The sequence below is a fragment of the Helianthus annuus genome, chromosome 12 (assembly GCF_002127325.2).
Source record: "Helianthus annuus cultivar XRQ/B chromosome 12, HanXRQr2.0-SUNRISE, whole genome shotgun sequence".
Classification (NCBI taxonomy): domain Eukaryota; kingdom Viridiplantae; phylum Streptophyta; class Magnoliopsida; order Asterales; family Asteraceae; genus Helianthus; species Helianthus annuus.
The window spans coordinates 12,711,960-12,739,614 of NC_035444.2; the positions used below are offsets into that span (position 1 = coordinate 12,711,960).

At 35.6% G+C, this 27,655-nt stretch overlaps 4 protein-coding genes across 5 annotated transcripts; 1 reads left to right on the forward strand and 3 right to left on the reverse strand.

Moving 5' to 3' along the window:
* Positions 1 to 368: 368 nt before the first annotated feature.
* On the reverse strand, positions 369 to 833 carry LOC118484996. Its single transcript, XM_035981187.1, has one exon. The coding sequence runs from the start codon at positions 831 to 833 to the stop codon at positions 369 to 371; it is 465 nt and encodes a 154-aa protein (XP_035837080.1).
* A 206-nt stretch (positions 834 to 1,039) lies between these two features.
* LOC110892459 (receptor-like protein kinase FERONIA) lies at positions 1,040 to 3,701 on the forward strand. The gene is given in 3 exon segments (XM_035980793.1): positions 1,040 to 1,581; positions 2,581 to 2,876; positions 2,879 to 3,701. Coding segments are annotated over 3 exon segments (1,038 nt in total). The 5' UTR covers positions 1,040 to 1,531; the 3' UTR covers positions 3,571 to 3,701.
* Positions 3,702 to 15,730: 12,029 nt separating this feature from the next.
* LOC110894134 (G-type lectin S-receptor-like serine/threonine-protein kinase At1g11300) lies at positions 15,731 to 19,546 on the reverse strand. Of its 2 annotated transcripts, none has more exons than XM_022141320.2 (6): positions 18,414 to 19,546; positions 18,168 to 18,325; positions 17,892 to 18,096; positions 17,547 to 17,781; positions 16,538 to 16,664; positions 15,731 to 16,362 (listed from the first exon to the last, which is right to left on the reverse strand). In XM_022141320.2, exons 1-6 carry the CDS (start codon positions 19,432 to 19,434, stop codon positions 15,940 to 15,942), a joined length of 2,169 nt encoding a protein of 722 aa, XP_021997012.1. In that variant the 5' UTR covers positions 19,435 to 19,546; the 3' UTR covers positions 15,731 to 15,939. The 2 variants fall into 2 exon arrangements, with proteins under 2 accessions (XP_021997012.1, XP_021997011.1); XM_022141319.2 differs by having other exon boundaries at positions 18,168 to 18,328; positions 18,414 to 19,545.
* Positions 19,547 to 21,782: 2,236 nt separating this feature from the next.
* Positions 21,783 to 26,131, reverse strand: LOC110894133 (E3 ubiquitin-protein ligase RHF1A). Its single transcript, XM_035980794.1, has 7 exons — positions 25,905 to 26,131; positions 24,572 to 24,618; positions 24,399 to 24,461; positions 24,173 to 24,263; positions 23,777 to 24,066; positions 23,119 to 23,226; positions 21,783 to 22,426 (listed from the first exon to the last, which is right to left on the reverse strand). Exons 1-7 carry the CDS (start codon positions 26,040 to 26,042, stop codon positions 22,174 to 22,176), a joined length of 990 nt encoding a protein of 329 aa, XP_035836687.1. The 5' UTR covers positions 26,043 to 26,131; the 3' UTR covers positions 21,783 to 22,173.
* Between the last annotated feature and the right edge of the window lie 1,524 nt (positions 26,132 to 27,655).

The window sequence follows — 27,655 nt, forward strand, 5'->3', positions numbered from 1 at the left end:
GGGTAATGGATCGACTTCACAAACACGGACCACGAAGGGTAGATTCCATCCACGAGCAAATAACCACGTTTGTATAAATGGTTGTTAACGTAAAATGGACATTTTGGCGCGGTTCCATTTCGTTCCGTTAAAGCATGCCAAAACCATAAGTCTTGAGAAGCAACCGCTTCGAGCATAATAGTCGGGTATCTATGATCTCCTCGCATATATTGGCCTCGATACTCTGTCGGACAAAAACGCCAAACGAAATGGGTGCAATCAAGGCTACCGAACATACCTGGAAGGTGATGTTTTTCCTCATGAGCTTGGTATAAAAGTGCCATGTCGTGGCTTGTCGGTCTACGTAAGAACTCTGAACCATATATTTTTCAAACCGTGTCACAAAAATATTCTAGGCACTCGCGGGAAATTCTTTCGGCCATATGCAAGTACTCGTCGTTCTCGTTTGGAGTGTTTCCAGTTGCGAGCTGTTTAATAGCCGATGTCACCTTTTGCAAGGGCGTAAAGCCCTTCCTACCTCGCGCATCGGGGGCCTCTACAAACCACGGGTCGTTCTCTTCCACATCGGACACAATTTTTAGAAACAAACGTTTCGACATACGGAACCTATGCCGAAAGATATCTTCGTTGTACTTCGGGTCTTCGACAAAATAATCCGCCATGAGTGTCTCATGCCCCTCCTCACGTTGACGTTCAATATATCTCCTTCGGTTAGATGTGCCGGTATCTTGAAGTTCGGCTTCTTCGATTAGATTTTGAAAAAAAAGAATGCTACTATCGGATGAATCGTCGCTACTCATGGGTGGGAACCATAACGGGAGTTCATCCGCCATTTTGTATGGTAAACTTTTAGAAGGAATTGGTGGTATTTTTTTGGTTTGTATGAGTATAAACTTGAAGGTATATGGTTAAATGGTTTATTGTGATATATATATAGTTTAATTTTTAAAAAAAAAATTATTTTTTTTAAACGGTAATATTACCGTTGGATGTGGCCCCCCCTTTTTCCATTTCATTTTCCCGAGTCGGCAAAGGGTTACCGCTCATTAACTTTTGCCGCGCCCCATGTTTATCGGCGGCGGTGTTTGCCGCTCGGCAAACTCGATTGCCGATGGTTTGCCGCACCCACTCCGTATCCCCTAATGTTACGGACGGTGATTTACCAAAAAAAGATAATTATACATTAAAGTTGCAAACTCGCATTGAAAATGCAGGCTTATCCACTTATTTTCGGGCTTCATGACCCACATACAAACTCGGATCAAGCGAAAGATAAAAGTGCTGAAGCTCTGATCCACTTTCAGAACACACTTTGGGGATATTTCATAATTTTCCAAAATTCAGCATTCAACAACAGTAACAGCACTCCAACAACATAGATCCAATAAAAAAAAGATGCAGCAGATACATCGGTGGTGGATGCGGTTTCCCGGAATTGAACTCCGATTAAAAAAATTTGCGGAGTTTACTCAGCCTGGAAATGTAACTCCAGCGTTAATTGACCAACGGAGAAGTCTTGGCCACCACGTCAATGCTGAACTCGAAGATCGTTAGGAGACTAAATCGAGTCAGTCAATTGAGGTAAGACTTTAGGTCAAAATCCTAACTAAAATTACGCTGTATTATTCTGTGGAGGAGGGTACATTAATGTAATTTCGTACCAACTGTGTTTCTAATCACCAAATTGACTCTTAAAACGTTAACATTAATCAGTCTGTACCTTTCACAACAGGTAGGACACGAACAATAGGAAGGATAGCAATGGGGCTGGTTTGGGACGGGTTTAGTCAATCCCAACACCAAACCAGATTAGATGAGCTTATCCCAAACTCGTCCAATAACCTATCAAGTTTCTATCGGGTAATTAGTATGAGGTATACCTACAGGTTTCGGGTAAATTCGTTAATTTAAAAAATTAACCCGTCAGGTAACTAATAATCAATTATAGTTAGCATTATCACTATAAAAATATACCAACTAATTACAATATATATAAATAAAATACCAAAATGTATACACAAAAAACTTAAATGCACAAGTGAAAAAAATAGTGTATGATCTACATGTTTATAAAAAGTAAAAGCTAATCGCAAACCCGGTTCCGTACCTAATTACTAGACCTAAACCTGTTCGTAATGTGTCTTGCTTCAGGTTCGATTGTCATCCCTAAGCAATAGTTAGTTGGAAAAATGTAACTATGTGGTCCCCCAGTGGCAATTTGATCAATCAAGAAGTCTTCTGGACCACCATTGGCTAGCTTACCATTGCTGATGAGACTAACTTAACTCAATGTAGGATATAACCTGGATGTAAGATTTTTTGGGCCAAAATCCTAACATCACGTTGCACTAGTTGTGGAAAATACAATGATATCATAATTTCCTAGAAAGTTTGTTTCCAGTCAATAAATTGACACCTTGACCAGGATATCAATAATCAATATGTATGTTTGACTATGATAAAGCTATATGAATCCTTCAATACTATCCATCTATGAATGTGATAACATATTTAGGATACTATCTATTCTCTTTTCTTTCTTCATATCTATACCTCTATAATCATGTCTGCCCCTACCAGTTCATCCTCAGAGTCGCCACAGCTGTGCCGCCAGTTTACGTTTTCTGAGGTTCAGCTAGCAACCCGAAACCTTGATGAGTCATTCGTCATAGGCTGTGGGGGTTTTGGCAAGGTTTACAAAGGAACCATCACTAATGGCCCAAATCTTTCGACTGTCGCCATAAAGCGGCTGGATTCAACTTCTAATCAAGGAGCATCAGAATTTTGGGCTGAAGTAAATATGCTTTCTAACCTAAGGCACTGTCACCTGGTGTCTTTCATTGGTTATTGCAATGATGGGCTAGAAATGATCGTCGTTTGCCAAATGGAACACTTGAAGACCATCTCCACAAGCGCCAAACTCCTCTATCTTGGGTTCAAAGACTCACAATATGCATAGGGGCTGCTCGTGGGTTAGAATATCTTCACACAGGTACGGGTATTAAGCATGGGGTTGTACATCGCGATGTTAAAAGTTCAAATATATTGTTAGATGACAGTTGGGAAGCTAAGATTTCAGATTTTGGATTGTCCAAAATATGTCCAAAAAACCGGCAGACCACTTATGTCAACACTGGCGTAAAAGGCACGTTTGGGTATCTTGATCCCGATTACTTTTACACTGGTAAGCTGACCAGAAAATCCGATGTATATGCTTTTGGGGTGGTACTGTTTGAAGTCTTGTGTGGGAAACGGGCAGTAGATAGTAGAATTAATGAGGAGCATTGGGGTCTGGCAGTATGGGCTCAAGAATCCATTAAAGAAGGTAGGCTAAAGCAAATTGTTGATACTAGTATAAGGGGGTCAGTATCTCCTAAATGTTTAAAGGAGTTTGCACAGCTTGCAAAACAGTGCTTGCATAAAGATCCAAAACAGCGACCTACAATGGCCAAGGTTGTGGTAGCTCTTGAGTCTACTCTGGCCTTACAAGACAACAATATATTACAGCCTACCAGCATGAATTTTTATGGACCGCCACCCACTTTTAAATATAAAAACCAATTCTTTTAAATACAAGTCGGGCAATTACAAGTGGCAAAACATGAGAAAGCCTGTCTGGAGAATCAACATGTGTTTGTCTCGTTTGCATTTGATACCTTTGGTGGTCTCGCTCCTGACGTTGTGCGACTTTTGAATCGGGTGGCGGTGCAACTTGTTGCCCGACTACTTGTCATTGCTTTGTAATTGTCCTTTTTCGTGTGGAATGATATTGACTATTAAAATAAAAAAAGGGATTTTTACATATTTCCCCCTCCTAAGCCTCCTTATTACATATATCCCCAAACCATAAAATCAATTACATATTTCCCCTCCCTAACTCATATATATTACATATTTCCCCTTTTCATTTAAATGACTCTTATTTATGACTATTTTACCCTTAATGAACTATTTAATGAATATTTACATATTCCCCCATTCTAATATGTAAAATCAATTACATATTTACCCAGATTATGTAGTATCACCTCGGTTCTACTTGTTACTCTTGTCAAGGCAAAATTATTTATAAAACAATGTTTTATACAGGTCCGTAACGAGCGTAGTTTCGTATCGAGCATCAATATGGACTCACGCTCGTTACGAACGACGTCGACTAAATAATAAACATCTTATATATTTATGACTGGGTCTGTTTCGACGCTCGATACGGACCCACGCTCGTTACGGACGACATCGACTAAATATTAAACATATTATATATTTACGACCGGGTTCGTTTCGACGCTGTAACGCCCCAAAAAATATAATATTTAATAAATATAGCATATAATAGAATTATGTGTGAAATAACTTAATTAGATTTGACTAACTAGGATTAGTTAACCTAGTTTGTATATATACTAGTCTAAATAATGAAAGAAATAAGTTAACCAAAGTGCAAGGGTTAATCTTGCACATTTTGAATGAAGTTTGGGTTAAGTGGGGGAAGACCACAAACATCAGACATAAGTCTGATGTTGGTGTCGATGCAAGGCAAGGAGACATGAGGGTTTCTCATGGTGGTGAATGTTGAAGAATTGAGGTAGAATCCAACCTTAACTCTCTTGCATGAATCAAGATTCTACATCATCTAGCCCTATAAATCACTTGGTAAGTTGAAATTTGAGATTTGGTGATCTTGTATGAAGTGGGTTATGTTTAATCCACGAAATTGAATAAAATTGATTATGTATGTGTCTTAGAATCACCATATAAAACATGGGTTATGAAGGATTTTGAGTAATTTGATGTTTGAAGATGAAACCCACCATTGGTGGTGAAGGTGGCGACATGGGTGAATCACTCATGTCTAATTCTTGTTCAAACTGATGTATTTTGTAGTATGTAACGTATACTTGTTATTTAGATTGAGTATGATATGTAAATTTGCTTGTGTTGATAAATAGAAGTGATAAGTATGAAGGATAGCATGAACTACTTGTACATTAGGCTTAGAAAGTAGTACGCACACCAAGTGTTTGATGAAATGTCTAGATGGAAATGATATGTGAAATTGTATGCAAGTAATAGGTAATTATATATAGAACGTGATAATAATGTATTTGTTAGTAAACCTACATGAAGAATACGTGTTAGATTGATTCCATGTGGAGATTTTGTTGATTTCATGCCCGGGTAGAAAGGTGCACTAGTGGCTTGTACTATGTGTTTAAATGATGTGATGCACACCATGTGGTTGTTTGATCCGCTAGTTGTGAACTAGAAATATATGTGAAGCATATGAGATTCCTAAAAAGAATCATTGTTGGAATAGTATAAGGCTAGCTTAATACGTGTTATAGTGTCAGTTGTGGAGTTATAGAAATACTAGTATAAATGGAATGGATTACGTATATGTGTGTGTACGTAGGTAAGTAATTATATGGTTGTATGTGTGCAAGAATATGATTACAAAATGCATAGGATGTCGTTAGTATGGTCCACTACATCAATATGGACGTATGTTCTTGAGTTGGAAATTTGTATGCTTGACTGTTGACTTTCTGAAAAGTCAACGAATATGCGAATGGTATGGTTCGACTTATGAATGCTACTGTAAGGTTTAGGAATAATTATGTGTCATGAGTTAGGCTAATGACGTGTTAGACGTGTGTGTGTTTAATACGATGAAACGATAGATTACATGAGTTTGAAATGACATGAACTTGGTTACATGTATTATGCTTGTTAGAAGTGACAAATGAAAGTTAAATGTGAATTATGCGATCGATATGATCGTTAACATGTACAATTGCGTATACTAATATGAATGTGATTTCGATGACATGGAAGTATAGGGATCATGTCGAGACGGAATCAAGCACGGAAGGCTAACGGGTCAAGAAGTGGCAAGAAAACGGATACGAGCACGAATGCATAAGGTAAGTGATTCCGTAATCACTTCTTAGCTTGTTTAAGTAATGTAGCATTTTAATTAATTAAACATAATGTTTAATGTCAAATATGGATTTAGTTGAATGAAATCGGTGAATTTTTCTAAGTAGACCAAACGGGTCAAAATGAGGTCTTATGATTATATCGAAATGTTGTATAAGAAATGGCTATAGTAGTATAACCGGTTAATGGGTAGAATTGCACATAAGTACGCAATCCGTGAATCGGAGATGTGGTTTAATAGTCAAAAGACTCATATGTGAGTTTGGTTTAATAGATATACATTTGCGCAAGTGGAGGTTTTAGTAACAAGTTTGATTCGTAGATTTAAATGGAATGGATGAGTTTAATGAATACCGGGTATCGGGTGCGTAAACCCCAAGTACGAAACTCTGGATAAAATAAGAGTATTATGGTTATAATGTTCATGTATGTTTTGGGTTAAAACAAATGAGTGGTTTGATGAAAACATAAACGGGTCGAATAATTAGAAAATGATTATTAAGTCGAAAGCGCGTAAGTTAAGAATTTCCTTAAACCGAACGTGGGATTTCAAGTCCATATGATAGAGGATTAAATTACGATCACGTAGGAAAAAGAATCGGGTAAAACGGACAAGAAATGAGAAAGTTATGACCAAAATGGTAAAAATTCGTCATGCTGAAAGTTGCAGGTCTGAACCAGGCGCAAGGTTGCGCCCCCCTGGCACAAGGTTGCGCCCCTGACTGATGTCTTCTGTATTGCGCCAGAACTGGCACAAGGTGGCGCCAGATTGGTTTCTTCTTGCGCCAATTGCTGGTTCTTTCATATTTTTCGCATTCTTCAACTCCAAACTTGTGTGAAGGCTATCTAACTACGTTATATCCATTATATAACTATATGTAAGTATGTAAGCATGTACGTGTAGATGTGTTTATGTTTGCATGTATGTTTTCGGGTGTATGTAAATAGATGTATGAGTATACATATATGAAAGTATGTACATATGTATTAAATGGGATTGAATGTACACAAAGGAGTAAAGCTTGTATGTATGTATGTATGTATGTAAGTATGTATGTAAGCATGTATGTATGTATATGTGTAAGTATATATGTATGTATATATGTATGTATGTAAGTAACTATGTATGTACATAAGTATGTATGCATGAATTGATATGTTAGAATTTTAACGTTACTAATTATGCGTTTGAGGTCAGTATGTAATGCAGGAATGAGTACATCAGATTCTTATGAAATTTAAGCCGAATCTGGAACAAGAGAAGGAGAAGGGTTATTCGAATGGATCAAGTTACATTATCGAACGTTATTCAATCTTTAATTATTTGAGATTAATGTTATATGATGTTGTCATCGACTAATGGCTAAGTTGTATGTGATGCCCACAGGTACTACACGGACTTCTTCTGCTGCTAAGGAAGTGAAGCGGACGTAGATCGAGTCAAGAGCAAGGATTGTACGGATGGATCGGTCACATAGTTGAAGTATATAATGTCTAGGAATCTAAATTTTAGTATGAATGTTGTGAATTCTTTTATAGAACGTTTAACATTTTTAGAATTTGGAACCTTCGTGAAAGTAATGTCGTTAATAAGGAAAGAAATTTTAAAGCTCTTTTTCCGCTGCGTCATTTTTAAGGTTAAACGTGTTTGGGCGTAACAGACGCTCGATACTGACCCACGCTTGTTACGGACGACTTCAACTAAATAATAAACATATTATATATTAATGACTAATTAAGTTTCGACGCTCGATACGGACCCGCGCTCGTTACGTACGACGTCGACTAAATAATAAAGATATTATATATTTACGTCTGGGTCTGTTTCGACGCTCGATACGGTAAGTACGATTCGACCATTCTTGTTTGTGCTTAACCATTTTCCGGTAAGTACGATTCGATAACAATTACCAGTGCATCCAGTTATCAAGTGAGACCATAACCAAAATCCTGAATTCGATAGTACCATGTAATGGGAAATACAGAACATAGTCCACCAGCACAAGTCAAGCAAGCCATAAGGCAATGTATAAATTCTCGTGTAGCCTGATATAGTAAATATTATACTCATATACAAAGTAAAATTAAACAAAACACCAAATAGCCAAAACAGGGGCACAAGGTAGAACAGGTTGAAAGATGACACAGACATGATCAAAGAGAGAATAAGCATGGTGCCAAGGATTTGATAACCTTATATACCCTAAAAAGGTAAATGTGTCCAGACAATTGAAACCAGGAAGTAATCGGTGGCTCAAGAGAAGGGATTCATGCTTTGCAATCACAATCAAGATGAATAGGGATGTTACAAAGTCCGCATACTCATATTGCCCTTGGATGTGCTAATAAGAAGAAGCAGAAGCGAAAACATCTGTGTACATCACATGCGTAAAGATTCGATTTTTTGAACTATTGCGGGGCAGATGTACGAATAAGAAGAAGCAGATGTACATTTTTTTTTAGAAACATACCTGATGAAGATGAAAAACGTTGATGTTGTTTGTATAGGGTTTGGGTTATACACAGATGCCTTGTTACGCATATGGGTTATTAAGAGGGTAATTGGGTAATTTCTAAAAAAAAGGGGAAATATGTAATTGATTTTATGACTTGGGGAAATATGTAATAAGGAGGCTTAGAAAAGGGAAATATGTAAAAATCCCTTAAAAAAAAAGATTGGCACCGAAAGGAATATCAATATCTCTTCCAGGTTCAAGTGCTTAGTTTACATCTTTCATTTTTCCAATGCGATAACGGTCATTTTAATCGGCAACAATGCCCTATTGCTAATTGTTGATATTATAGTTATACCATTCTTATTACTAACAGCTTGGTATTTGTTGAACTTGTAATAGGAGGTAGAAGTTTAAATTCTTTGGAGTTGTACTTTAATACTGTTGTAGGTGAAAACCAGACACTACATCGGTTTGATCTTCTTACTTTGAATGTTGCAACTAAAGAATTCTCTAGAGCTAATAAAATTTCACCAGATGCATTTGATGTTTCCTTGTATAAGCCTGCTAGGCTGTAGTGGGTGGGTGTCAAGAGGGTGGCCCTACTTATCTTTATAAGTGTTTAATTAATTAATGTTTCTTTTTAATAAAGGGTATTTTGGTCATTTCACATCCACTTAACACCAAAAACTAACCCTCATTCGCGATAGTGACTATCCGGGAATGAAATTGCAAAAGTTTGGGACTATAGCTGTAATTTTAGAAAGTTATGGACTAAAGATGAAAAATGAGCAAACCATAGGAACTACCTGAGCATTTTTCTCAAAATTATATGTTAAAATAATTGAATAAAAGGTTAGTATAAAGAGAAATTGGGATATAAAAAATAGAGTGAAGTAGGCCATGTGGTTAAGCAAAATTTTAATCAAGTCCCTAGCCTGTTTAAACTTTAAATTACATTGATGGTTTTTGTGGTTTATATTTTGTAACGTATTTGGTCTCTAACTTTTATCATGAATGGTTGTGGTAGTATGCACTTTGTAACGCATTTAGGACATGTTTGGATGAGCTTATTTTACCTTCTTATGACTTATTGACTTCTTGGAAAATGAGTTTTTATGAAATGGTGTTTAGATAATAAGGTGAAAAATAAGCTTTTTAGGCATTGAAAAGGAGAAATTAAAAAGTCAGTTGGTTGTGACTTTTCCAAAAAGGAGATAAGGAGGTTAAAAAGTCAATAAGAAAAAATGGAAAAGTTTATGCAAACATGCCCTTAGTCACTAAACGTTGGGGACTAAATATGTTACAAATTGCAAACCACAGGGACAATCTATGTATTTTTGGCAAAAGTTGGGGACTAAATACGTTACAAAGTGTAAACCACATAAATCATCCATGTACTTTTGAAAAACTAAAGACTAAATCCAAAGTTATGGTTAGCCACTGGGACCATCCATGTACAGATGTACTTTACTTCAAAAATATTATCAAATACCTACGAAATAAATCAGGTATTGTTTGGTATGAAGGAATGACAGGCAAAATGAAATGTGCTATAGCGAGAGAATAAAAAAAAAACGTGTTTGGTTGGTCAAGGTAATAGAATCACTCGTTACATAAGGAATTTCATTTTCTCTAAAAACCTCAAATTCATTTCATTCACCCCCCTTGTTTTTTTTTTTCATTCCACTACCACTCTCATCCTTCATCACCACCACCTCCACCCTCTGTCACCGACCAACGGTGCCACCGCCGGCTAAACCAGTGTTTACCACAGACACAGAGTACGTTATGGATAGCATGCATTCATTTACCATTCCGGACAAGTTACTGTGACCAACCTTGAAGAATTTGTCAAACTAAATAGTTATATTCACAATATCCATGGCTATGTTAGTTAATGGCTATCCTAAGTAGAGGACTTTCCGAGGTAATGATATATCTCATGTGGCTATGTATGCATGTACAAGTATGAAAAACAATTCATAATTTAGAGCATTCATTTTCTTCGAAAACAATATAAAAACAGTTTAAAAACGGGGCTATAATTTACAACATTCATTTCCCCTGAAAACAATATAAAAATAGTTTAAAAACGGTGCATCGTTACTCAATGTTCAATAGTGCTCATTGGAGTCGTGGAACAAGTGTGCTGCTCATATACCTACAAGTTATATGCCCAAATAAGATATCGGATCTAATCCGACCGACACATGACCAGCATTCCCCCTAAACAAAGTGCACATAGTGTTGATAAGGTTATTAGCAACAAAAATGTTTAACGTTTATTCTTAAAACCAGGGTTTTATACTTTTAAATATTATAAGTATTCATGTTATAAATACTTCACATTAAAATAGCCTTGGGATGTAGATAATTATCTTATAAAAAGTGTGACAAGTTTTAAAGCTTGTCAGTTATGTTCCTCGACACTTGTCGGTTTTACCGTTATTATCGTTATTCTTCATTTTTGGCCAAAATGGCTCCAAACCCTTGGATTAATTTCAAAACGTTTTGGAACATCAAAATATACCATTTTAAACTTAAAAATCTGTAGTGTTTCATTTCTATAATTTAGAGATGTTGATTTTTAAATAAAAGTCGTTTTAAACACCCGTAAAGACTCTAAATTCACTAAAAAACTTTCAAGGCTCAAATAACTCCAGAAATTTCAGAAATCATTTTTGACCTTACAAGTTTCTAGGAGATATTATTTTTAGTATTTCTTTTAAGAAAATGTAAATAAATCTATTTAAAATGTAAATTTAATCCTTTAATCAAAACCATGGTTCCCTAATTAATTTTCACTTGATATTTGGTTTATAAGCTTGTTATAATTAAAAAAAATTACCGTAAAAATTTGGGAATTTTCTGGGTAGTCCAAGTAGGTTATTTATATTTGGTGGTTACTTATGCTATTAAATTATATTATTAAAAATAGCTAGACACTTAAAAGAATTATTGATCCACAACCTTCTTTTGACATCCCAAGTCTACCGAAAAAATTTTAGAATTTTTCAAAACTCATAGCTAGGTTTTCACCTTTGTGGCTTACTTTTCGGTTTTTTTTAGCATCAGTTTTTGTTTGGACATAATTACTGATATAGAAGAATGTTTGACCACTGGTGGGCATATTTCATCATAATTCACACCGGCCCTTTTAAGGATATAGGGTGTGGTTGGAGGCCTATGAGGCTTTATCAAATTCATGTAGGATTCACGTAGATCCACGTCAGCCATGGAACCCCCTTTAATTTGTAAGGTGTGGATGGAGCCCCCTCAGGGCCGGCCTTGGGCCTTTGCGAGAGATGCCACCGCACAGGGCCCAAAGCATCTAAGGGCCCAAAGTTGTTTAAAAAAATATAGATGTTTTAAATATATAAAGTTGATGTAGAAAAAGAAACATAAATTCTCCCTTCGGCTCAATGGAAGGGACAATTATGTGATTAGCTGGCCGTTCCAGGTTCGAATCCCAGCATGTTGCTTTTTTCCTAGTTTCTTCAAATTTTCTTTTGTTTTCTAAGCTTGTTTTATTAAGTGGGGAAACTCATACCAATTGCAACTTTGCAATATTTTTTAGTTTTAATTTTGATTTTTACATTTAAATTTAAATTTTGGCCTTCATAAATTTGCAAGTTCTTTGATTTTTTTTCTTCTATTTAATCATTTACATAACAAATTTGACATGTTTACTTGTTTAAATTTGTATGTATTGTATTTCTTGTTTCTCATTTAACCTGGAACAACTCAATATCTAGTTCTATTTATTTTATTTGTATGATAAGGTTCGTGTTGCGAAACTAATTTGGATATGTTTACACATATATTACAGTTCTTTTTGCTAAAAAAGATTCAAGTGTTAGTTATTTTTGTTTATCCAGATGGGGTTGAAACTAATGTCAGATGTATCAATTTATTTGTAAGATAAACTAGGATTTATTCTAATTTGAGTTCTGCATTCACTTTCTGAACATGGATAATTATGGTACATTGAAATATAGAGAAGAATCAGTATGGATTATAAATACTTGATCGAGAGCTTTACTTTCAAAATCATTAGGAGAGCCTCACGATTCGCTTAAGTAAGTAAGTTTCATCATTTTGCTACATTGTTTTTGTTTTGTTTATTTTATCATAATTAGAGTCTTTATCACAATTAACGTCTTTATCACAATTAGCGTTGTATTGTGGTTTTTTGTGTCACACCCCAACCGATGGCGGAATCATCGGGGCGCGGCACTGAGCGAAACAGATTGTCCAGAAGTTTCCACAACAACTATTATTACAAATTCAGTTAAATGATACGTCCCATACCGTATCCCAAATAAATAAACAAGTTATCATAGATAACATCTGAACAAGTACACTGTTTCGACAATTCAGATTCAATTTATTACAACCCAAATGTTTAAAATACTGCCCAGAGTCATTAAGACTCATCTGGACAAGATCTACAGATAGCTAATGCCATAGATGCTTGATCAGACAACTCCAACGGCTCCATGGCAATTGTTTATCTGCTTCTAGAGACCCCTAGGTAGGCTACGACCTACAACTGCTAGATGGGCTCTAAAGCTTTATTATTGCCTCGCTTTCCTAGCAAGCTAACACCTTAAACACCTGTCACATACGTTAAAATAAAGTCAATACATATAAAGTAAAGGTGAGCACACAAGTTTAGTAATAACATATAGAGTTCGAATAGATTACGGATAACCAGGCACGTACACAGAGGAAAACGATGCATGTTAATTATCGACATGAGACCATCGGTACCAACGACTGCGGATTGACTGTCCGAGACAGTTCGCAATACATGAATACCACCGTAATCCATGCAGATAATTGTCCTTAACAACCCCCGTGTGAACGGGTGCTGAGTCCAAACTATAGTACTATGTTGCTAAGGCAGGTAGATAGCACCCCACGTGTAAACATAATAAACAGCATACATTTAGTCAAATAGCACATGCAATCGGTTAGCGTTCAAATAGTTTGTGTTTGAATGTGGTTTGATAGGTAACGTATGTAACACCCAAAAGTGCTGAAAGCAAAAAGGGATCGAGTATACTCACAGTGATTTGGTTATGGATTGAAGGGAGCGCTAGGAGTGGGTTAGCCTGAATAGTTCGATAGCATAACGATAAGTAACGCGGAAGTACAAATGAATGATATTGGATCGATTGGTCCGGTCGATCGGACGACAGGTTCGATCGAACGGGCTGTTCGTTCGGCTTGAAAGTCCGTTTGAACAGTCTCATTCGATCCGGTTGTCAAGTAAACCCGTCATTCCGGGTTCGAATCCGGCTGATGTCTTTCCTTTTCTAATTTATTTTGGTTTCTCCATGTTTTGTTTTTGTTTGAGCCAGGGGAGTTTTATTAACTAGGGGAAATGGCTCAGCTCACACCAAGTCACCAATTCTAACTTTACAAGCTTATTTTTTAGTTTTTATTTTCTTTTCACATTTAAATTTGGGCTTTCATAAATTTAAATTTTTAACTTCTTTTATTTTTTTCTCATTTAACTATGTGCATAACAAACTTTACATTTTTTCTTGTTTACATTTGTAGGTTTTTTATTTCTCATTTAACCATTATCAATATAAACTTAGAAGAACTCAATATCTAGTTCTATTTATTTTATTTGTATGAAAAGGTCTGTGTTGCCAAACTAATTTGGATATCTTTATACATATTACAGTTCTTTTTACTGAATCTGAAAGTATTTAAGTGTTAGTTATTTTCGCTTGTCTGAAGGGTGTTGAAACTAATTTTAGGTGTATTAATTTATTTGTAACATAAAACAAAGATTTATTGGTTTTAATCGATGCTAATTTGAGTTGTGCATTCACACTATGAACATGGATGATTGTGATATATTTAAATATAGAGAAGAATCGGTATGGACTATAAATACTTGATCAAGAGTTTTACTTCCAAAAACGCTACGAGAGCCTCATGATTCGCTTAAGTGAGTTTGATCATTTTCCTACACTATTTTTTGTTTATTTTATAACAATTATCGTCATATTGTTTTATTTTGATATATGATTGACGAGTCTTTATTGTAGAGAGGGGCCTAATTTTTTTTTTTCTCACACAAGCCTCAAAAAAAGAAAAATTGTAAACTTTTTTTATCATTCTCAGAGACAGCTGCTCTATTCGATATTATACCCCACCTTAACTAGTTTTATAACCTTCCCTACCCGGGTACATAGAATTTGGTTTTTTTACTTAGCACCCATCCATCCCGATTTCACCAATACGCGATCATACCCAAACCTAGTTCCATGTTGGGCATAAAAAACCGATTTGTATACCAGATAGCCTTACCAGTTACCTGAAACACTTTTTTTTCAAATAAAAATACGCACTTGAACCTAGTTCCATGTCCAACCCACCTATTAACGGAAACACTTTTTTCAAATAAAAATAGGCACCGGTGATTATAATTAGTGGAGTTTACTCATCACACTATTTGTGAAAGAGGCCGGTTAACGTACAATATTCTTTAACGTACGAGCGTACGCTGTAAAATTACGTACATTGTGAAACTCAAAACCCTAATCACGCATGTGAAAAATATAATCACGCATGTTGACATAAACTCGGAACACTACTTCGCAAACTCTGAACTTACTTCATAAACTCGGAATCTCTTTGGCAAACTCGGAACCTTCATTCAACATACGTAATTATCTTTCAACATGCGTACACGACCATAAACTCGGAATCTACTTCACAAACTCGGAATCCTTTCAACATGCGTAATTATGTTTCAACATGCGTAATTTCCATAGCATACGCTCGTACGTTAAGCAATATTGTATTTTACACTTTCACAGATTACAATAATATCATAATTTTCTAGAAAGTATGTTTCTATGATATAACTGTTGTTAATTATTATAGTTATTAGTGGTTTGTTAGTATTTTGTGGGTTTAACCTACCAACACTTTTTTTTAACGGCAAATTTGGATCACTGACGGACCACTGGAGTATCATCGTGCCACCAGCAGATCCACCCGATCATATCCATCTCCACTAGGCAACAATGCCTATACAACAATTCAGGAGGAAACCCAATAAATCTGGGAAAACCCCCTTTGTGGGAATCGAACCCATGACCTAATGGTCATAAGCCTTATCCCACCCCCAAGCTACCACTAGGCTATAATGCCACTAGGCTACCAACACTTATTTTTCAAATTTCATTAGAGAGTTAATATGTGAAATACGATTGGAAGAAAAACTATTACTATAACTATAATAATGCTTTATTTTTTATATTGACTAATTTAGGAGGCAGTAAATACTGAAGAAAAACTTTACTTCTAGGTAAGTTTTGTGATTTATCCATATGAAGTTTTGAACCATTATCATTAGCAGTTCCACCACCATCAATATGCAAGGATTGAAATAATAACATTGAAGCATACATTAGGCATACACTCTTGGTACAAATGCGTTGTCGTTTTCGCCTATATTTTGTGCTACTTGCTATCAATTAATATGCACGACCCTGTTCATACACGTAAAAGGCTTTTATCGGGGTTCTAGCTCCAAAATGAAGTCCTCTGCTGTCCCAAAATCATAGTTATTCGACGACAAAACTTCCTGACTATTTGTATAAGCCAAATCCTCTTCTAAAACTCGTGCAGGAACCGTTCTGGCTCCAATACCAATTCCTCTAACTGTCTCAGAACCGTAGTTATTCGACAAAACTTCATGACCATTTGTACAAGCACACTCATCTTCCATAATATGTGGATTTTTAGGAATAGGGAGGGTAAGAAAGGAACTGCTAAGCAGCATGCTGTTGACATCCTTCATTGTTGGTCTGTCAATTGCATTTGCTTGAACACATAACAACCCAATGTGGATAAATCTTCTTATGGAACTTGAATCTGCATCAATTCTAGGATCAACGATATCTGAATATGTTCCTTCCCACCAATTCGTCCAAGCCTACGATAAAACCAACAAGCATGTAGTTACGGTTACACACCTAATGTTCCACCAACAAAAATGACAATAGAAAGTAGGATAATAATGCAACAGTAGGATAATACATTTGGCCAACTCATAAGTAAATGGATTAGAATTGTCACTTTTAAATATGATCATCCACAATCACACTTACATATTGTAGGAAGTTTTCATTAGCTGCAGGAATGCCATTGTATGTCCTGCATCCACTTATAGTTTTCAAAATCAACATGCCAAAACTGAGGACATCGGACTTAGTTGACAAACGACCATGCTGAGACCTTACAAAACCGAAGGAAAAATCATTTAAACTACTACACCAATATGTTTTTCAGAATAGAACATAGGGCTGGCAATAGGTAACCTGCTAAGACACGATAACAGAAAAGTAAACCATGTGATTTTTTACGTTTTTAAAAATAATCAAAATTTGAAAGTTAGGATCCATTTTTCTCCTTCTAGGTGCATAAAATATACATCTGTCTTATAGACATTGGATATAAAGTAGTTAAACAAGTCATATTCATGTTTAAAATTTTTGGTGTTCGTGTTATCAGATACCTGTTAAACCTGCTAAGACACAATTTGCCAGGTGCGTTGTATACCTAATCAATTTAAGTAGATAACAGCGAGACTGCATAAACACTTGTACATATCATCATCATCATCATCATCATCATCATCATCATCATCATCATCATATCCCACCAATAGCAAAGCTAAGGTAGGGTCTGAGGAGGGTAAGATGTAGACAGCCTTACCTCTACCCGTTAGGAATAGAGATGCTGCTTCCAGTGAGACCCCCGGCTCGAAAACACTTGTACATAGTGCATGCCAAATATTATGAGAGAGAGAGAGAGAGAATGTGTTATGAGGTTACATAACTAATTTATGTATCATATTTAAAGCAATAGGTACATGTGTTTATGCAGTTCTCATAGTTCTCTGCTTAAAATTGGTTTTGTATTAAATGACAGTCTCTGTCATTTAAAATCGTATCATTGTCCCTTAAGTATCATTGCAAAGTTGTAATAGTTTGTTGTGAAAAAGCAGAAGTATATTGAGTTCTGAACCAATAAGAAACTTTCGTTAGATAGATCCCGTGAATTGTTCAACAAAGGAACATTTAAAAAACCAGTCATAGTTTCTAAGCATGTACTTACGAGGTCCAATGAATCACATCCGTATCAACACAATCAGTCTCGTTAATCAAGCATCTTGCAAATCTAAAATCTGAGAGTTTGGGCTCTAAGCTTTCATCTAGAAGAATGTTTTCAGGTCTGACATCACCATGTATGATCCGAATGGGAGCATCCTTGTGAAGGTAAAGAAGTACCCTTGCAACACCTAGTAGTATTTTGTACCGCTCATTCCACCCCAAAACATCGCAGTTAGGATCTACAAAGACAAAATCCCAAAATGCATGTTTGTAGTAGTACGCTTTGTGTCGAACATGCAGTGACAGCGAGCATGAGATGTACATATTTTAAAATGAGTAGTACTCATACCATATATCAAGCGATCCAAGCCTCCATTAGCTGCAAGCTCAAACACAAAGAACGGTTTTGCTTCTTTAATGTAATATCCAAGCAACTTAAGCAAATTCTCATGTTGAAGTTGCACCAGTAATGACAATACATCTTCAGCTCTTCGGCATTCAGAACTAGAATAAGGTCCTGCAATTCCGACTCTCTGTCCATTTTCTAGCGTCCCCTGAAAAGACCAACTAGTTAAGAGTTTTTGAAGCCTTTGGAATCGGTAATTTGATATGTTATTATGGATACCTTATACATGGAAGCAAATGCAGATTGCGGAACTACATTAGCGTCAGAAAAGTTATCAGTTGCAACACAAATAGTATCATAATCAAACTCGTACGGTATTCTGCTTTCGTCTCCAACAAAATCAGAAAATAACTTTAAGGAGCTTGAACTTGTACTTTCTACTACATGTGCAAAAAATAACAAGATGTAACGATATATTCGAAGAATGGTAATCTAAACACCGAAATGTGGAAGAGACAATGATACCTGAGTTGTTACCATTGGATGGAAAGACAAACATTGGTACTCTTTTACCAAATATTGTCATGCCCCCACCATGCAATGTTTTGTTGGCTTTCTCCTGTGAGGCTAGAATAGACTCAAGACCCGCCACAATCTCCGCCATTGTAGGTCGTTTCTTTGGATGGCTATGTAAACACCGATCTGCTAGCCTTGCATAGTCCTTCAAACATTTAGTGGATAATGTCTCCCTTATATTAGTATCAACGATTTGCTTTAGCCTGCCTTCTTTAATGGAGTCTTGAGCCCATCTAGCCAAACCCCAGTGCTCCTCATCTATAGTTGTATCTACTGCTCGTTTCCCACACAAAACTTCAAACAACACTACTCCAAAAGCATACACGTCAGATTTTCTGGTCAGCTTACCGGTGTAAAAGTAATCAGGATCAAGATATCCAAACGTGCCTTTTACGACAGTGTTGACATGAGTGGTCTGCTGGTTTTTCGGACATATTTTCGACAATCCAAAATCTGAAATCTTAGCTTCCCAACTGTTATGCAACAATATATTTGAGCTTTTAACGTCACGATGCACAAGTCCATGCTTAATACCTGTACCAGTGTGAAGATAATCTAACCCGCGAGCAGCCCCTATGCATATTGTGAGCCTTTGCACCCAAGATAGAGGGGTTTGGCGTCTGTGGAGATGATCTTCAAGTGTTCCATTTGACATATATTCGTAAACAAGTATCATTTCTTGCCCATCATTGCAATAACCAATTAAAGACACCAAGTGACAGTGCCTTAGGTTAGAAAGCATATTTACTTCAGCCCAAAATTCCGATGCTCCTTGATTAGAAGTCGAATCCAGCCGCTTTATGGCAGCAGCCAAAAGATTTGGCTCATAGATGGTTCCTTTGTAAACCTTGCCAAACCCCCCCAAGCCTATGACTAATAACTCATCAAAGTTTCTGGTTGCTAGCTGAATCTCAGATAACGTAAACTGGCGACACAGTTGCCGCGACTCTGAGGATGACGATACATACATAGTAATAGATATGAACCAGGAGGGTAGTTTGGATAATATCTCCAACTATGTAATCACACATTTATAGATATGAAGTAGGGAGTGCTACATGGAAAATAATATATCCTATCAGTAGTGTGTTGAATTCATCCAAGTCAACTAAAGTCCTTTGATCCTTGTTTCTCTTTTTTTTTTTTTTTTTTTTTTTTTTTTTTTGTAAAGAGAGATATAATAATTGGTTTAAGTCACAGGGACCACATTGGTGGTTGGAAACACGGTTTCTATGAAATTGGGATTTAATTAAGTTTAGATACTGTTGTTCAGCATGAAGTTTCCTCTAGCTCGTCCTGCATTGACCCACTTTTTTGACGATGATTAGTTTCACGATCGCTGGCAAAACCCAAACATGCTGTTGTGAGAACTAAGAACTTGCTGTGAATTTCTTAATCCCCCATAAAACAAGATTTCAATTTTTAACTACCGATTTAAAGCATAAAGTACTTGCGTAAACTGTTTTTCCCTCATTGATGTTAGAGTTAATTACACAAATAGGTCCTGTGGTTTATACCTAATTTCGTCTTTGGGTACTAACTTTATTTTTTAACAGATTTAGGTTCTATGGTTTTAATTTTGTAACACCTTTGGGTACTAACACCAAAATTAGTTAATTAATGACTAAAATACCCTTGTATTTTTAAGTTTATTAATGTAACACATTTGGGTGCTAACACCTAATTTTATTTAACTTTAAATCAATTTTACAAAATATATTTATTTTTTATATTTTCATCTTTTTATTATATCTCTTAATTAACATAAAGTCTATTTATTTTTTTTATTTTCATATTTTTATTAAATTTCTTATTTAACATAAAATCTACTTGTTACACCAGTATTTTTTTAAATAGATTTTTTTTAAATAAAATCTACTAGCTATATAGTTTTACGTAAATTAAATTTCTTACTAGTTTTAAATAATGTAAATCTTACTTGTTTTCAATTTTGGATATATATGATTGATAATAATAATAATAATAATAATAATAATAATAATAATAATAAGTATCTTTCATGTAAAAAAATTAAGCCATTTTTAACTTGTTTTTTTTGTTCATTTACATTTTACTATTTTAGAGAGATATTAATTTACATAAAATCTACTAGTTGCACCAGTAAAATCTACTAGCTATATAGTTTTATGTAATTAAATACTTTTTTTACAAAAAACGAGTTAAAAAAAGGCTTAAATTTTTTTAGTTTTATCTAAAATACCTAGCTATATAGTTTTATCTAAAATATCTAGCTATATAATTTTATGTAAATTAAATATCTTTCTAAAATAGTAAAATGTAAATGAAAAAAAAATCGAGTTAAAAAAAGGCTTATATTTTTTTACATGAAAGATATTTATTATTATCAATCATTTCAATCCAAAATTGAAAACGAGTAAGGTTTACATTATTTAAAACGAGTAAGAAATTTAATTTACATAAAACTATATAGCTGGTAGATTTTATTTAAAAAAAATACTGGTGTAACAAATAGATTTTATGTTAAATAAGAAATTTAATAAAAATATGAAAATAAAAAAATAAATAGAGTTTATGTTAATTAAGAGATATAATAAAAAGATGAAAATAAAAAAAATAAATAGATTTTGTAAAATTGATTTAAACTTAAATAAATTAGGTGCTAGTACCCAAATGTGTTATATTGATAAACTTAAAAAAATGCAAGGGTATTTTAGTCATTAATTAACTAATTTTGGTGTTAGTACCCAAAGATGTTACAAAATTGAAACCATAGAACCTAAACCTGTTAAAAAATAAAGTTAATACCCAAAGACGAAATTAAGTATAAACCACAGGACCCATTTGTCTAATTAACTCTTGATGTTATTTATAAATCTTGTTTTATCTTTTGTTGTTTAATTGCACTTTTAGTTGATCAAACTGTTTATACAAAAAGGATGATATAGTTTATTACTCTTATTGGTTAAATAAGACCATGAGGTATGGTCGTCCTGCACCCCGCTCAGCCAAGGGGGACAGCTAGGACTGCAGGGAGCATCATGCCGCCTTTGACAACGATCGTAATTTTTATTCCAATGCTTAATGGTTGGTTATCTTTTTAGCAATGGACCGTGCAGAAATAACGCATTTCCATGACCAAACATGCTGTTGGAGCGGAAACAGGTTACTTAACCGGTCTGGTTAAGCCCATTTAAACCGCCTCCATTTAAACTAGCCGATTACCAATCAAACAAGTTGAACCATAACTTGACCAGATTTCAAGACTCAAAATCACATTTACCGATTGTTTTACTAATCAATGCTAGAGTTTCATGAAAACATCGAAAGAAGCAACACTAGAATCAAAATGATTTTTTTAGACACACATGAAGATTGCTGGTCACATATCATCATCATCATCCACTTTAGTTGCAACAGGCAACATTTGTGAACTCATATAGAAGAATATTCTCATGCAAAGACAGTACAAATGGGAAAAGAGAGAAGGATTTCACCAACAAATCTCTTTCCATCTCTTCACCCATCTTGTCATAGTAATCGTAAACAAAGACGGAAAAGTTATAAGACAACCAATGTTTTTGGAACATAAGTGGAACTTGGAACAATGCTAAATATAGTTATTGCAGGACGCAAACAAACCAACCATTAAGTAACACGATGGCAGATTCGTTCATCAGTGTACGTCACTTTGCTATTATCACTTCCTTTCCGCACACCAAGAAGCAACTTAGAGATGCATAGTTTCTACACTGGCGCTCAAATCCCTAGGAGTCTCAGCAGAACTATCTTGAGTACGTTTACCTTTGAAAAAGTTTCCATCGTTATTTCTTTTTAGCGTAGAATCCAAACGTCCAAAGATTCTAGCAACTCCAGCACTCATTTCCCTCTGAACTCCTCTGCTTAATTCTTTAACTGAACTATCTTTAGCAAGTAATTTTGCCTTTAAACCTTGAGTGCTTTTTGAGATTGATTCCTTGTACCTAAAAGAGGTGTCAAATCATTTCAAAAGTCTCACTGAACAGAATATTCTCTAATCTGGACAAGGGTCATGCGAAATAACTGGTCATTTATTCAAACAATAGACATAAATACCCTTGCTATTATTAAGTAATTACTTTACAAAATTCTAACATACTCCTATTATAAATTTCATTTTATTTATGATTATTTTTTCTTACAAAAAAGTTACCAAGTACTCCCTTTAACTATTGTTAGTTATCATTTCCCATTTTTTTTTTGTTTTTATATGTATCACGAGCTAGTGATTATACTGTGTATACAATATAAAAACTTAACTGTACATATTTAAAAATAAACTTCAATACCCAAAGGGCTTCTAGCCTAGTAATATCAAGGTGGTGGACAAAAGGAGTAACTTTTAAAATAGGTTAAAAGTGTGCGAGTTAGCTGGTAAAAAAAGAAGACAGCAAATGAAAATAGGACATTTTGTGAAAAAGCCTATCTTTTAATTTTAATAATGAATTTCACAAGATAACTTAAATGTACACCCTTTTAATAATAAAAATAAAAAAGAATTATAGTTTACCTCTATTTCCATATCCAATTGCTGACAGAATACGCTAGATAAAAAATGACGCAAGTTCTAATTTACGTTTCCTCGGGTCAATAAACTAGTCAACAATTTAACACCATTTAACACAATTTCACATACCTGGCTGAAGCAGCAGAAAACTTAGATTTTACAGACTCTGAAAATGCATGAATATCAGCTGCTAATGGTCTTCCCGGGCTACCATTTGGTGACTGGCTATCAACAACGCTGTAACATCGTCCAGATAGAAATGCACAACTGAATAAAAATTTCCGACAAAAAACACTCTACAATTGCACAACTAAATAAAGTTGCCACTTTAGCAATGCCAGAACATAACAACGGTTCCATTGTTTGAAGATTTATTTTTCCCAAAATCATCATTTGGTCAAACCTAGTCGTGTTTGATCTCTAATTGGTCAATATGTTAAAAGAAAAAAAAAACTTGGCTCCAGGGGATACTGAGTCAAATGAGTCAAAAGTTGTTGAAGTATAACGTTTAATGCATACACTCTCCTAAATTGTTTTGTTCAAAATATTAAAATAATTTTTCAAATAATACAGTTTCTGTAACCATAACTTACACAATTATCAATTAAAAACTGAACAAAAGTGTTTTGTGTCAACTGTACCCGAATCAAAGAATTAGTTGTTTTGACTTTTGACCCTACCCCATTTGACCCGTTACCCAACCCCACAGACGTTTAAAAGAACATTATAAAAGAACAGCATTTAAAGCATATGTTGAAAAATATACCCAGGTTTTACTGTGCAATACCTGTTGTCAGGAGTCTGAGATGTCGCATTATTAATAAGTGAACCCGCAGATGGTGAAGTTTGATCAATGGAAGTAGACATCGAGCTAGAACTATGGAAATCCTCAAGTGAAGTATACATTTCCGGTCCAGTTGACGCATCATCCCTAGGAACCGAAGGATGAATTTGTGAAGGACCAACTCCTAAAAGTCTATGGTTGTTCCTTCTTCTACTATAATGCATGTTTCTTGTAGCTGCCTCAAAGTTTCTAATAACTTGTTCTTCAAATTCAGAACCAGCATACTCAACATCCTGAAATAACAGGCCACATATAAACCTCGGAGGGAATTAAAACAAAATTTATAGAGTGAAAGAACCCTAACAGTATATACGTTGACCATAGAAGTATAGAACGTACATGATCAACCTCTGGATCCTCGTACACATGACGAACCCTGCGCACAGACCTTATGCGTCTTTCATCCTCAACCATAGACAGAAGCTCTTGACTATATTGTGCAACAACAGAACAATTAAACTATTTATTTAAAAATACACTTGTAAAAAAAGAATATACGATCAAAGTTTGAATTTTCATACAATTACATAAATCTATTTTTTTTCATTGCAATGTCATTTTATACCTGGATGGATCCTTCAACACAATCACCTGCCAACATATCGGGCATTCTTTACTTCTTTGTGACCTAACAAAAAGAAATTTCCACCACCAACCAAAAAGTGTGAGGGTCATAACTCATAAAGCAAGCAATGTGATTATTTAAAGTTAATAAAAATGTAATTGTATAGTTTATACCACTCAAGAATACACTGGAGATGAAACTCATGCTTGCAGGTGGTTACCTGAACACAGCAAAAGACCATAAAGATACAACTTATTATACAAAAGCGCAATTCCCACCAGGATTATCAAAAGTTCAAACCGCATCTATTTAATATTTAAAAACATATGACACTCAGATAACAATAGGATAGCTTTCTACGCAACCAAAAGAAAACGATTTACTACCAACATATGTTTTATGTTCATGTCCTTGAAGTGCTATGAAAATAAGAACTTTACAAGAAAGTACCACCCATGAAAATACTCATATTCACTCACAGTTAGGGCTGTAAACGAACCGAACGTTCAGCGAACAGTTCGTGAACCGTTCGGCGGGAAGTTCGTTTATGTTCGTTAGATAAGCTTAGCGAACGAACACGAACAAAAAATTTCGTTCGATAAGCTTAACGAACGAACACGAACAAAGGTCTCGTTCGTTCGACTGCGTTCGTGAACGTTCGGTAATAAGTTCGTTTATGTTCGGTTTTTTATGTTTATTTTTCTAAAAGTTTTTAATGTTATTTTTTACTTTCCCCCATATGTATTATTTCCCTCTCTCTGGCCCTCTCCCTCTTTTGATATCACGCTCCTTCATTCAACTTATCTCCAACCGATTGAACCCAATGTTATCCATCCCTTCAATCTTTAAAAGGTTATATTTAACTACTTTCATTGTGTACAATGTTTAATATTAATGATGCCTTTTTTAATTTTCAAAATTAAAGTTCATTTGTGTTCGTTTGCGTTCGTGGTTTGTGTTCACGAACTGTTCGCGAACAACCAAAATTCCTTAACGAACGAACACGAACACAAACTTCCGTTCGTCATGTGTTCGCGAACAGTTCACGAACATCCAAATTTCCTTAACGAACGAACACGAACATAGCCTTGTTCGTGTTCGTTCGGTTCGTTTACAGCAGTCACAGTTTAACATGATCATACCATATACTAAAACCCATATCTCAGGACTAATTCGACCAAAGATCGATATACCCCCATCTACCCTATCCAAAGCAGATCATATATTGTAAATACAGATCGACCAATACTCCCACATTACTTTATATACAATTTCCTAACAGTAAAATTTTGCTAAAAAATTATGTACAAAACACATGAATTTGTATAAAAAAAAATAGTAACAACAATAATGATAATAAAATAAATTAAAATAAAAATTGATTCGAACTCTTTTGTAGAAAGTAATCACCAGAAAATTACACTACAATCAAAGTATCAGATATTCAGATTAATGATTCATAACAACAACAATAATAATCAGAGAGAATGCAGAGTATATACATACAGTGGGGGGATTATCATGCGAGTCAAAAGAGTCGAGACATATACTGCAGACATCCTCTTCTGAGGTGTGATCATGATCATTAACGACAACATCGGCTTGATGCGTGATCGAGCCACCTGCAGGCGAGGCGGTGTTCATCGGTGGAATGCGACGGTGGTTGAACCCTAAAAAAGAAGCAGTTGAGAAAGAAAGAGGAAAAGAGAGTTGTGGAATATGGAATGGAAGAGTGGAGGGCAGAAAAGGGTGAATGTAACCCGATTCACACGCACACTTTTTGAAAAGTCAACAACACTGTTTGCGTTTTTATTTTTTTTACTTTTTTCTATGAGAGTCTCAAACTAACTGAATCTTAACTCAGTTAGGTAGTGTTTGGTATGCAATAATGAGATACGGAATGGAATTGATCATTACGAAGGAATGAAGAAAAAGATCCTTACGAAGGAATGAAGAAAAAAAGATGTTTGGTTGGTCAATGTAATGAAATCACCCATTTTGATAAGACATTTCATTTCTCAAAATCATTTCATCCACCCTCTATGGTTTTTTTCATTTAATCCCCTCTTGCATCATTCATCAACAACACCACAACCCACCACCACCACCGACGCCATCGCTGTCTCCACCCACAACTGACACCGCCTCCACCGCCAACCCGACAGCCACCATTGCCGCCAACGCCACTCGCCGCCGCCACCCACCACCACTGTCCCACCACCACCGTCGACGTCACAACCACCGCCACCACCAACCGCCGTCGTCGCCACCAACCACCACCAATGGCCGTCGTCGCCACCTCCAACACCGCCACCCATCGTTGTCATCGTCGCAACCACCGCAACTCGCTGCTGCTGCCACCACCCACCACTGCCACCTATAACCACCCACAATCACTACCACCGACCACCAACACTCACCGCTTGTTTTATTCCTTCGTTTTTCTTGCCTAGCAAACAATACACAATAATAATTCATTCAATTCCCACATGGTAACCAAACAAGATATGAAATGGTAATGATCCATTGTCCATTCCATTACCTCGTCCATTCCATTCTCTTGTCTATTCCATTACCCCATACCAAACAGACCCTTAGTTTTTTGCTGATGTGCCACCTTGTTTAGTGATGTAGGATTTGGCGTGGTATTTGTGATGACATGGCATCTGATGTGCCACTTGTTTAGTGACATGATATCTGACGTCAGCTAATTGGGTTAAGGTTCAATTAGTTTTGAAGTGTTATAGGAAAATAAGTTGAAAGTTGGGAGTGGTGTGGTATAAATTGAAAGTTAGGAGTGTTATCAACCATTTAGTGAAAGTTTTGGTTATTTAAATCCGATATCTTTTTTTTAATGTTGAACAAAGCTTGATCTGAGTACACTATAGGGATGAGCAAAATGGACCCGGTACCGGTACCGAACCGGTATCGGTACCGAATTTACTGAACCGGGGGTTGGCAATCGAATTTTGGCGCTTGAACGACGTTAAAACTCAAAATATACGCTGAGATATATCAGAAACAGTCCTAAAACACACACATAGCACGAATCGCTGCCACAATACCGGGTAATAACTCGATCGCTGCTACGATTAAATATCCGATCGATTGAAACTATCCAATGGATGTTTAAGTGCTGCCCGCATTAGGGTTATATTTGTTATTCGTCGTGATTCCAACAGGATATTTGGGTATTGCTCAAATCCGGGCTATGCTCTGTTATTCGTTGTGAATTCGCTGGATATTTAAGTATCGCA